Source organism: Hirundo rustica, chromosome 5 (genome assembly GCF_015227805.2).
Source record: "Hirundo rustica isolate bHirRus1 chromosome 5, bHirRus1.pri.v3, whole genome shotgun sequence".
Taxonomy (NCBI): Eukaryota; Metazoa; Chordata; class Aves; order Passeriformes; family Hirundinidae; genus Hirundo; species Hirundo rustica.
Genome location: NC_053454.1, coordinates 18,308,377 through 18,321,836, shown reverse-complemented (window position 1 = coordinate 18,321,836; position 13,460 = coordinate 18,308,377). Strand labels below are relative to the sequence as shown.

The following is a 13,460-nucleotide window of genomic DNA, read 5'->3' as shown; positions in this document are numbered from 1 at the left end:
AAAGATAACAATGGCACAAACCCCTTTTCAATTACAGAAATATTAAGCAAATTTATAACCCAACTGAAAAAAAACCCCACTGAATTCAAATCACTAAGGGAAAGAAAATAAAGCTTTTATCAGGAAGAAATTACATTATTAAAAGTACCTGTATTTTATTTTAATATTTATGAAGAAGTAATAAAAATAAGTAAACTTTGGGAAAAAGAAAGCAAAGATATTAAAGAAAATAAATGACATAATTTCAGTGTTTTTCCTGAAAACAATTGTATGCTACTAAAGAGGTACCAATAATACAACAAAATATCCTCATCATTATTTTAAGCCCTAATTTTCTTGTTTTGATGGACATTTCATCTATTCCACAACACACAAAGGACACACTCTGCTCAATAACTCGGAACACTTAAAATGCAGTAACTAGTAATGAAAAAAAGCCATAAACCCAGTTTTAAAACCAGAAATAATGTATCTGGTTTAAACTAACATTTTCATTATCTATCTTATTTAGCCAATATTTAATTCAATTTATCATATTAAGTCAATAAATAATATCCCATATCAGAGTGACTCATACTACAAAATTTTTCCAGGGGCTATAGAACAAAATAATTCGGCAGTAAAGCATTTGCAAATTAGGTTGGAAGAGGAAATTATCAAGGAAAATAGATAACTTTTTCTTAGAGCAGAGTCTGATGAATACCATAAAATAGCAATCAAAACTAGAGCAACAAATAATTAGAAGTTTGAGATATTTTCTGCTTCAAAGCCTTACAGTAAAACTAGCCACATAATTTTTCAAAGATTTTTCGTGAGTCTTCTTCACACTACTAAAGACAGTTTAGTATTTTTTATGATTTTCATTCTGTAGCTATTTTTGTAGTCAATAGAGATATAAAAAAATGGAAAACATTCAACTGGGTTATATATTGACAACGATGAACAACATCTATTTCTGACTATCTTAAAAGATTATATTATCTACTAGTTCATACTTCATAGTTTATAACCCCGTGTCTACTGCCAGTGTCAGTTAATGACTAATTAATGCCATGGTAGTCTACATAATGAATGAAAAAGAAATAGAAATAGAAATCAGATTTTCACATCCCAAGATAAAGACAGTGTTAAAACAATGAAGACCATCATTGACCATTAAATCAAGAAAAACTCTTACATGTAAATATTTTAGTGAACAAATATCAGTGTTTGAGTTGATGTTATTCAGACAGCTTGCAAATTTCACAGAATCACTAGGTTGGAAGAGATCTTCAAGATCATTGAGTCCAACCCAACTACACCATGGAACCAAGTGCCACATCCAATTTTTTTTTTTTAAAGACATCCAGGGATGGTGACTCCATCACCTCTCCGGGCAGACCATTCCAGTACTTTATCACTCTTTCAGTAAAAAACTTTCTCCTAATATCCAGCCTATATTTATTTCCCTTGGCACAGCTTAAGACCATGTCCTCGTGATCTGTCAGTTACTGCCTAGAGAAAGAGACCAACCCCACCTGACTACAACCACATTTGAGGAAGTTGTAGAGAGTGCTAAGGTCACCTCTGAGTCTCCTTTTCTCCAGGCTAAACATCCCCAGCTCCTTCAGCCGTTCCTCACAGGGTTTGTGCTCCAAGCCCTTCACCAGCCTTGTTGGCCTCCTCTGGACGCGCTCAAGCATCTCAACATCCTTCATAAACTGAGGGGCCCAGAACTGGGCACAGCACTCAAGGTGTGGCCTCACCAGTGCTGGGTACAGGGGAAGAATGACCTCCCTGCTCTGCTGGCCACACCATTCCTGATACAGGCCAGGATGCCATTGGCCTTCTTGGCCACCAGGGCACACTGCTGGCTCATGTTCAGCTGCTGACCAGTACCCCCAGGTCCCTTTGTGCCTTTGTGCCCAGCTATTGTCCCCAGCCTATAGTGTTGCAGGCATTATTGTGGCCAACGTGCAGGACTTTGCACTTGGACTTATTAAACTTCATCTTACTGGACTCTGCCCTTGGACTTACTGAACTTCATCTTACTGGGCTCTGCCCATCCATCCAACCATTCCAGGTGTCCCTGCAGAGCCCTCCTCCCTTCCAACAGATTAACACACACTCCCAGCTTAGTGTCATCAGTGAATTTACTAGTGAAAGCCTCAATACCCTCATCCATGTCATCAATAAAAATATTGAACAGAACTGGCCCCAGCACAGACCCCTGAGGGACACCACTGGTGACTGGCCCCAGCTGGATGCAGCACCGTTCACCGCCACTCTCTGGGTCCAGCCATCCAGCCAGTTCCTATCCCAGCAAAGAGTGCTCCTGTCCAAGCCATGAGCTGTCAGCTTATCCAGGAGTGTGCTGTGGGAGACAGGGTCAAAGGCCTTGCTGAAGTCCAAATAGACAACATCCACAGCCCTTCCTGCATCCACCAGGCAGGTCACCTGGTCATAAAAGGAGACCAGGTTGGTCTAACATGACTGACCCCTCCTAAACCCATGCTGGCTGGGCCTGATAGCCTGGCCATCCTGTAAGTGCTGCATGATGACACTCAGTATAAACTGTTCCACTTCCTTACCGGGTACTGAGGTCAGGCTAACTGACCTGTCAGGATCCTCCTTCCTGCCCTTTTTGTGAATGGGTGTCACATTGGCCAGTTTCCAGTCATCTGGAACCTCACCAGTGAGCCAAGACTGTTGGTAGATGATGGAGCTCATCTGCCAGCTCCCTCATCACCCTGGGACGGATCCCATCTGGGCCCACAGATTTATGAGTATCCAAGCAGCTCAGCAGTTCTCTGACTGCCTCCTCCTGGACAACAGGGGGCCATTCTGCTCGCTGACACCATCAACTAACCCAGGAGGACAGTTGCTCTGAGGACAAGCCATCTTCCCACTAAAGACTGAGGTAAAGAAGGTATTAAGCACTTCTGCCTTCTCCCCATCTCAGTTACTAAGTTCCCTCCCGCATCCAGTAGAAAATAAAGGCTGGTCTTACCCTTACTTTTGCCATTAACACATTTATAAAAACATTTTTTATTATCCTTTACAAAAGTTGCCAAATTAAGTTCAAACTGAGCTTTGGCCTCTCTAATTATTTTCCTACATGCCCTAGCAACCCCCTTAAATACTTCCTGAGAGACCCGACCCTCTTTCCAAAGATGATACATCCTCTTTTTATTCCTACATTCCTTCAAAACCTCATTGCCCATCCAGGCTGGATATTTCCCTCATCGACTCATTTTTCGTCACACAGGGACAGTCTGTTCCTGTGCCCTCAAGTTCTCTGTTTTGAAGCATGCCCACCTTTTCTGGAGTCCTTTGTTTTTAAGGGCTGCTTCCCAAGGAACTCTCTGAATAAGTCTTCTAAATAGGCCAAAGTTTGCCCTCCCAAAGTCCAGCGTAAGAGTCTTACTAATGTTCCTCCTCATTTCACCAAATATCATGAACTCTGTAATTTAATGATCACTACATCCCAGTCAGACTCCAACCACCACATCTCCCACCAGCCCATCTCTATTTGCAAACAATAGATCTAACATAGTCCCTCCCCTGGTAGGGTCACTCACCAGCTGCAACAAAAAGTTGTCCTCCACACACTCTAAGAACTCCCTGGACTGCCTCTTTTCTGCTGTATTAAGTTCCCAGCAGATGTCCGGTAGGTTAAAGTCACCTACAAGAACAAGGGCTGGTGATTCTGAAACATTCTCCAGCTGCTTATAGAATAAGTTGTCCACCTCTTCCTCCTGGTTGGGTGGATGACAAAAGATTCCCAGTAGGATGTCAGCCTTGTTGGCTTTTCCCTTAATTCTGACCCATAGGCATTCAACTCCATCTTCATTAGTTTCAATACCTGGGGCGCGAAAAGCCTTCTTAATATAAAGAGCCACCCCTCCACCTCTTCCCCCTTTCCTGTCTCTTCTGAAGAGCTTGTAGCCATCGAGTGCAGTGCTCCAGCCATGTGACTCATCCCACCACGTTTCTGTGATGGCAACTACATCACAGCTTTGCTGTTGCACCATGGCCTCCCGCTCTTCCTCTTTGTTACCCATGCTGCACACATTTAGTATACATGCACCTCAGCTGGGCTACTGATTCCACCCCTGACTCAGGCTTACCACCCTTGGGCCTGCTTCCAGAGCCCAGCTGCATCCTCTTCTCCCTTCAAACCTAGTTTAAAGCCCTCTCAATGAGTTCCGCCAGTTCATGAGCTAAAATTCTTCCGCCCTTAAGAGAGATGGAGCCCATCTGGTTCCAGAAGGCCAGGTAGCAAAAGTTGCCCCATGATCAAAGAACCCAAAATTCTGCTGATGACCAACCTGAACTACTTGTTGATAATGTGGGCTCTCCTATTCCTTTCATTGTTTTCTTCTGCCACCAAAGGGACTGAGCAGAACACTGCCTGTGCTCCTGCCCTATCAACCATTTGACCCAGTGCCCTAAAGTCCCTTTTAACTGCCCTGATGCTCGTCTTTTCAATCTCATCATTGCCAGCCTGGAGAATCAGCAGTGGGTAATAATCAGAGGGCTGAATCAGCCCAGGAAGTCTCTCAATATTATCCCATACCTGGGCCCTAGGGAGGCAAATGACCACCCTGTGGGTTGGGTCCGGTCAACACACAGGGCCCTCTGTACCCTCAGAAGGGAGTCACCCATTATGACTACCCCTCTTTTCTTTTTCATGTTAGAGGTGGTGATCTGTCTGACAGATGAAGCGTAATTGGGAGGCTCTCCAGGCAGATCATTTTCTTCTACATCATCTGGCCCTGGATCCAGGGCCTCAAACCTATTCTGAAGTGGCACCTGGATAGCTGATGGGAGAGAGGAAATTTTAATTCTGAAACAAATTCAGATACAGATCTTAATACTATGCCTACTTTTAAATAAAAATGGTCATAATTTCACGAGGTTTAAACGCTGAATTATATGCAGTCATCCTTGAATAGTATGCTTAAACAGTACTGCATATTTTTATATCTATATGGACTAAGCAGCATTAAGGACAGTTTCTTGCCTAGTTAAATTACTAGCAGTTTCATATATTCCCATCAAAGAAGAAATTACTTCGTTTCACATAGCTCTAAACAAAAATATTAAGCAAGTCTAACATAACAGATATGACTAATGAAATCAAAAGCACTGTGGAAATCTAAAGTTTGCTGCATGACACTTATGTTGACACTGCAATCAACTACACATTAGGAAATTCATAGATGTAATCTCCTTCTAATTATGGGCATTTGATAGGCACCAACAAAGATAATTCTTTATAAATTAGCTGGATTCCTGATTGCTAGAAACAGCTTTGCAATGGGAGCAATCCTACAAGTAACCCGTCCCTACCTTATTCAGAATCAATGTCTTTAATTTAAAAATACGTCAATATGCTTATTGCAATAGGTCACTGTAAAGCCAGGGTTTTTTTAAAACAGAACCCTGAATATACCTCTCAAGTCAATTTCTCTGTACACAACAGCTTTTAATTGTTGGGGTTTATTTACTGCAAAGCTGGAAAGGGGAAAAACATGGCTGATTTTGCATTTTCCAGCTTAGTGCACTGGAATGACATTGTGCATGGTCCTTCAGAGCATGAGTTTTAGAAGCTTGCCCTGCTTAAACCATTTGCTATTCAGAAGCAAAAGTACATGCAGCAAACAGATGTATCTATCCCACTGTACTCTGCCTTAAAAAGGCAGAGTTCTCTCTCCAAAGACGATAGAAGTCCACAGCAGTATACCTCCTAGGTTTTCTAGCCAAAAAAATAATTACATACCTGATATAAATAATCCTCAAATACAAAATAGTAGTCATCGTTACTTGCTGTCAGCTTTACATCCTGTAATAAAAAATACAAGAATTTGAAGCCAAAAGACCTCTCCCTGGACTCCCATGGAAGCTAAACTTAACATGGTGATAGAAGACACTGTTTCACTTTCATTCAAAGAACTATAGTTAAGCTCAGACTCCACATTTTAAAATTAAAAAATGCTGTATTAACTTGATGATTAAGCATCCAGCACTGAAACTTGAAATGGAAGCAGTCATACCCTGTTGGCTCCTTCTCACAAACCCAGTTACTCCTTCAAATGAAGATACCATTCCTTTATGACTTAACAGTTTGACTCAAATGTCTTACATAAGAGACAACACAGGCACAAGGAATAAGTTCACAATAATAAGCTTGCACTAATTACTTTTACACTCCTCAAATCCATCCAGTATTTATTTTGTTAAAATACCAATAACAAGATACCAGTGTGACAAGCGCATAAATCACTTACGGTTTAGTGAATTACTTACTTTGTAAATCAGGCTGTCCACTAAAAGGTTGTGTTGAATCACATTTGACTTAAGCTGTTCATAATACAAGATGTCCTAAAATTAAGAATATTACCATCATCTGTCTGAGACATTACCTGAATTTAAAGTAAAAAAAATAATTTTCAGCTATTGAAAAAAAAACATGTATTCAACTGAAAAAAAGCAGTGCACATTTATGAAGCATCTATCATGGCTTGTTCTAGTTTAAGCCCGAAGAATTGAGATTTGAGACATTATAAAATGACTTTGCCTTCAGATAAGTAATAAAATGAGAATGAAGGGAGTAGTTCAAACCAAAGACCCATATCTTCCAACCTTTGGTTCCCTCTACACCTAAAATCTTTTCAATGCTCAAAATCATTATGTTTTATTTCTTTCTTACCCTCTATTTTCATACACCTCTCCATCAATAGATTCTGTCTTGTCTTTAAGCATTCCTGAGTTGCTGCAAATATTTGACATTAAACTAGTATGAACTTGTAAACAGTTTAAATTTGTGCAAAGATGAAATGATAAATATATAAATAATAACTGATGAAGAGTAGAAAAAACTAGGACCTGTTTTTAAAGTCCAATTATTTCCTGAATGTCTATAGGACATACAGGTGAAACAATGAGGAAGAATTAGAACAAACTTCTCTGCTTTTACTTATCCTATCCTTTATTTCTTAGAAAGAGCTTGCAAAGGAAAAATAGAATTAAATATCACACTGTCATCCTGTAACTCCCAAATCCCTAATTATCTCTCTGCCATAACACCTACAACTGCATAACAATTTCTGATTGATTTTAACTAATTGATAAATTGCATCAGCCATCCCAAAGATCCTTCCCAATTCACCAAAGTATTTTGATTTTGAGGTATCTATATGGACACAACATTTTTGTATTTTGGAATATGTAATATTTTGTAATATTTTGTATTATTTGGAATATACAAATATTTGTATATTCCAAACGTCATAGATTTACTGCTGATTTCTTTGATAAATACAAGTCCAGAATAAGGATTTGAAGAACAAGTGGGAAGTAAGATGAAATCTTGAGAGAGAGAGAATGGTGAATAGTACACACTTAGAAACTATTAGAATTAACATATTACTAAACTGCTAAGTTGAAATGAGGACAAGAGCTGTATTTACTAAGTACTGATGCATCTCACAGGGAAAATATTTAAATTTTCCTTTTGATAAATAAAAAAGGGGAGGTATAAACATTACACTATTTCTTTAGGAAGGATCAGACATAAATATTTACTAAATGCAAAGTATCTGTAGAATGAATATTGCATTCTGCTCTTCAAAGCTACAAAGTACTACATGAATGCTTGAGTCATGATTTTAAACCATCAATACTGTAGTCTAATCAAGTATAACACTGCCAAATGAATAACATTTTTTTGCCATCTCCAATGACTGTCTATATTAAAACACAAGAAGCTAATATTAAAAAAAAAAACCAAACACCAAAAACCAACCAAACAAAAAATCAAACAAACAAAACAACACAAAAAACACACCAAAAAACCAAAGAAACAACAAACCAAAACCCATGGTCAGGGGCTTGGAACAAGATGATCTTTAAGGTCCTTTCCAACCCAAACCATTCTATGATTCTAAGAAAACCAGAAGGACAAGCTTCTCACTTGAAACAGAACTCATAAAAGTTTAGGAAACAATTCAAAAATTATTTAAAAAGTACTTGCAAAGCTAACATAACCATTCTGAGAATAAAGGTTTTAACTCATTACTTACCATTCATCCTCTCTTAAACTGTGATTGCTGTGATGCAAAATGAAGCTGGGCTTGGGAATCATGCCAGGTTTTCAGCCACAACTTGGCTACAAGAGCATCTTGCCCATGTCTCTTAGCAAGACAAGAGGCTTGTGATTGATGCTGTATTCCTAGATTTATTCCTTACATCTCAATTATAAACAAGATCTACTTTCAAGACACAAGACTCTCTGGTGATCAGTCTCTCACTTACACAGTGAGGAATATTTTAAAAGTTTCACTCAACCTTTAAAAAAGATTCAAGTCTTCTTTTACTGTTTACTGGCTGCATTTCTCTCTCCAGATGAGAAATTCCATTACTGGCAAGTTTCAGGAGCATCCAAAAATGTGTTATATTTCTTATGTTATTTAAAATATTTTCAGTTATAAAACAAAATCTTACCATTTTCATCTGATTCAACATTTCTTCTTTGTATGCCAAATCTTCATGAAACATTAATTTGTAAACATTTTCCCTTTTAAAAATATGTTCCATTTTTATATAGACAGCAGCTTTTCTAAAAATTATATACTTTTATGCCACAATTCCAAATATACTCATCTTTCCAAACTGAAATAAAGTACACTTCAGGACTGCAGTGACCAGCCTTCTTGACCTTGCAGAGCCACGTCCTAAAATTCCACCCAAAACATTTATATTCTATCCACCTGAGAACATAAGGGAGCTTTGAAAGGAGCTCATGGGCAAGAGACAACAGTATCTTTCAGCAGAATCCGGATATTCACTTTCTCTGAAATAAAGGTTTGGATTACTCAGCAGCCTCTGTGCCAGCACAGCCCACCTGTGTCCTGTCATGAAACCCCTGGCACTAGAGCTACACTATCACTGATGACTGTTGGCAGGTCATGACCCATTTTTAGTTACCCTGGCCATGTGATTGCACTACTGCATTTGCCTCTTGCATTTGCCTCTCAAGTCTAACAAGGACAAAACAAAAACCCAATCAGATTACATAAAGAGAAAACAGACAAAAGAGTTAAATGAAGACCCTCCTGGTAAATCCTTGAAGAGAGTCCAAAGTTTATTCTCCTTTTACCAGAGATCTGTGAAATCTTGTAAAGTACATCCTTCTCCAGCCAAAGATGATGAGAGTCAGTTATTTAACTGGGTTTTTTTGTTGTTTGAATGATACAGTGGGGAACTTTGGCTACTGATCATAATCTAAAAAACCTTTCTGATAAGGTAGATATACATAATGCCCCATTATGAACTTACCACCTCACCTATTTATTAAGTTTTTAAATGCTTGAAACTACATTCAGTAAAACCTATAGCACAGTAAAGCATTACTAATTTTTGCATGCTGGCATTTTCAGAATTAAGATTTACCTCCTATTAACTCAAAAAAAAAGAGGTTAAGAAAAAGCCTATCAGAAAATGAACAAGTTTCTTTCCTAAGCACTGTTTCAGCAGCATGCAGAGAATAAACAATTGTGTAACACTATGAACAGAAGGAAAAAAAAAATTAAACAGATTCTCAGTAAGTGTGTGCCATCCATTTCTTGCAATAAGACAGACAACCCACAGGAAATAACTGTGATTCAAGACCATATGATTAAAATATATATACAGCAAATTGGACTGTTCACACAGACAATATTAACTGTGACACTGCTCATCTTCAAATGTTTGTCTTTGCAACCTTAAAAAGGCTCTTTTAACACATTTCCTCTAAAGTGTACCATTACAAATGAAAACTGAGAAACAATTCATTGTCAGGCAATGCGTTTATACATTTCTAAATAATCCTGTATACCGAGCTCACAGTTTATCATTTTTATGATTACAATGCAGATTGTTAGTATCATTCCTTGCTTGGCTGTAAATTAGCTTTATACAGAGGCTGAGCTTTACTGAATAAAATTTTCCAAACAACAATATTGGATGCTAGCACACACAGTGCTGCCCATACCAAAGCTTCATAATGTTTCACATTGAAGAAAGGAAATTCTCAGTTCATGTGATTTAGAGATTCATACACCTATAAATGTAATAGAGCCTAAATTGCAAATCAGAAATATTATAGCAAGGAATATCAGCAAACAGACAACTCAACTCTAGCAGAGAAAGTATTCACAAGAGATAGAGAAAATAAGTATTAGATAAATCCATAAAGTCTATATGAAATTCAGCAGATCATAAAACAGCTACATATATATAGAAACTGCTTTGCTATACTTTACAAAAAATAAAGCCATGTATTCAGTCTATGCAAGAAGAACATCTCAGGGTGTTAGCATTTTGGCAGTAGTCACAGCTTACTTTTGTGTAAGAAACATTAGTAAATGCAATGCTTAAACTGAACCATGGCTATTCAGCTTATAACATAGCTGTAGTAACCCACATGCTATTCTACCTGATCCATGGGCAGTCAGCTAGGTCTCACTCAGAAAACTGACCTATTGAATGTACTTCTGTTTTTAGTACTCCCAGTCCATAAAATAACTTTTAGAACCCAGGATAAAAAATGCTGTGCAAAAATAGTCTTGGAAAAGAAGACAGAAGATTATGACAGCTATTCCATTAGAAGAACAATTTCAGTTTTGCATGACAGAAAAACATTTACATGCACTTACCTCACAGCTTAAATTATTTTATCCAACATAGTGTATCTTTTCCCAGCTTGATAATTTCTGTTTTTCATGAGGACTGAGGGAGCATTTTGTATTTCACTGTTTTTCAATCCTTTATCTCAACAATATCAAAGTAGTAGACTAAGTTCCCAGTCTGTATCACTTTATCTGCCCTTACTACCTTGTCTCAAAGTTATCATTACCATTTTCTAGCCACTTGCCCACATCTTTGTAGAGCTCTTTCAGCATCACCACAAAGTATTGTCTCACAACTAATTCCCTGCACACAATCTACTCAGTTCCATCTCAAGGCTCTGGATCCTGCAAAATGTCTCCTAAAGGATAAATTCTACTGCACTTAGTCTCAGAATAATGTATGTGTACATAGTTTATTTTTCTTTTTCATCTATAGCTGACAAATATCATTTGCTAAGTGTGTAATTATCACATGGTAAATTATTAGGTACATATAAAAGCCTCACATCAATGTTTCCCCCATTATGCAAAGACCTTAAAGGGGGATTTAATTTTTTAAGGTATACTAAATATAATAACTATGGTATGGCTTCAGATACCGCAAAAAACTTCATTGTTGAGGACTCACATCCAATATAAGGTACAATGAAAAACTGTTGCTGTACAAGGGAACATGGAAATGACCCACGTCTTACTCGCTTCTCTCTATGTCTTTCTGACTGTACATGTATATGCCATACATGCCATAATACATAAAGCAATTTATAAGGTATGTAAACGCATATGATGACAGGGTCAAACAACCAGGAAAATTATATAACACATATTTTTATAAAACTTAGCAAAGATATGAGAGGTTCCGTCTTCTTCCCAGATCTTTATTCTTGCCCCCTTCTAAAAAAGTCAGCATTATATAGGAAATTCTCAGGAGACAGTCAGATTAATTGAATAATTTGTTCTAGAGTATTTTTCTCAAATAGCTATTAAAAATTAGGAAGACTGGCAAAGACTTAACCACAGCACAGAGCTTTTTAAATCAAAAAATGTTTGTCAGCTTCTGTGACAACTCAGTAGAGCATTTCTATTTTTGAAAAAATATCACTAGAAGATATGTGCTTGCACTTTTGTGTTCTCACCTAGTCTTCCCATTTCACTCTCCCTTTGCCACTTACCTCTGGCTGATTAGAAATGTTAAGAATGAGGGCCCACAGATCAGCTCGGAGTGCTGTTGGACATCCCTGACGAACATACTGCTGAGCTGCAGCACTATCTTGTTCTGCTAAAACTAAGAAACAAAGCAGGTAAAGAGTTGATGTAGTGCAAGACTTCTATAAAATACATTAATTTTTAGTTTTAAAAACTGGCTTACCATGCTGTAAGCATTAATTAATAGGAAAATACTGAAAAGATCTGGTTTCCTCAGTGCAATTTTTAAGTAACTCCTTGGAAAAATAAGGCAATTGGTATTAATCAGCAAGGCTGTACTACTTTCTGTCATAAAATACCACTTAGTATGTACACATGACTATATCAAGGCTAGTTGCAGCTACTAAGCTGGCATCATGCAGAACAAGCAGTCATTCATAGCCACAAAATACTCCTGGCTTAACAAGGAGTGGTATCTCAGTTCAAATAGGAGATTACCACTCATTATGCCTTTTTTTTTTGTGCCTCCCTTCTCTTCATGTTTACCATATGAGTATCTCCACAGGTAACTGTGGGGCGAGAATTTTTCATTCCAGAGTGTACTGTCATGTTCTCTCATTATTGGTATATTTACTCTAGAGGATAAAGACCTCAAAAGATGTATGGTTTGCCTTCATACTGACATAAAACTAATATTCTACTGCTGACAGGTTTGCTTATTTGGGTCACTGTTGTGAAGCTTTAGGCTACTTTGTCACAAGGGCCTCATACTGAGTACAGTACTGTATATACCATACAACTTGTTCCCTGCTTAAATCTATAAACTTGAAAGACATACAACTTTAGCTATCGCAATCTGGTAAAAGTTATATGATTATATGATTAACTGTACCCTCATACCCAAAATGTCTTTCACAAAAGAGAGAGTTGGGAGAAATTCCTGTGTTATTATCTAGACATTACATAGGTGCTCGACTGCCAAGCAGAAGTTTCCAAATCCATATCCTCTAATTTTTCTGAAGTGTCTATGAAGCAGCTTGCTTTTCTGTATCTCACTGAATTTGATATTCACAATATCTGCTCTGATATGACTTAGAAAGACAAGGTTTGGAATTAAATATCTATCTAACTGATTTTTCTATCCTTCCCTTTCTGCTTAAATACTGAATAGATGAGCTTGCCAAATTTTTGTTGAGAACTTGCAGAGCTCTAACACAGGCATTTCTATGATCCTTTGTTCCTGCATGAAGAGGGCAAAAAAAATCCTGTTCCTACATTCTCCACTGAACTTCAGAAACACTGGGATTTATCTTGGCATCTGTGAGTATTTACAGTATTTTTTATTACTGACATACAAAATATTAAAAAGTAGTTTTGGTATACACAAGATTGGTTTCACTAAACAAAATAAAATTCTCAGACTTGGCAATATATTTAATATAAGAGCAAAATCAATACCTCAGTGGCAAACAAAGTCATAACTAACACCTGTTAGAGCATGCAGCAGGATTCCCACTGAATGAAAATGGATTTCAGTTTATGGTCAAGGCACTTAACTTACATATTTACAAAATTTTTAGTCTTTGAATATAGGAAAAGCTAAGGCATATTCTAGAACAGAGCTGCTTGGTATAGACAAGAGATGATGAATATGAACAA

The 13,460-nt window shown here is 37.6% G+C and overlaps 1 protein-coding gene across 1 annotated transcript in view; it reads right to left on the bottom strand.

Annotated features, from left to right (window-relative positions):
• Positions 1 to 13,460, bottom strand: part of TBC1D19 (TBC1 domain family member 19) — a 50,738-nt gene that overhangs the window by 12,618 nt on the left and 24,660 nt on the right. The window contains exons 11-13 of the mRNA XM_040065591.2: positions 11,828 to 11,940; positions 6,292 to 6,366; positions 5,765 to 5,827 (exon numbers count right to left, since the gene is read on the bottom strand). Of these exons, the coding sequence (XP_039921525.1) occupies positions 5,765 to 5,827; positions 6,292 to 6,366; positions 11,828 to 11,940 (251 nt within the window). The remainder of the gene's footprint in view (positions 1 to 5,764; positions 5,828 to 6,291; positions 6,367 to 11,827; positions 11,941 to 13,460) is intronic.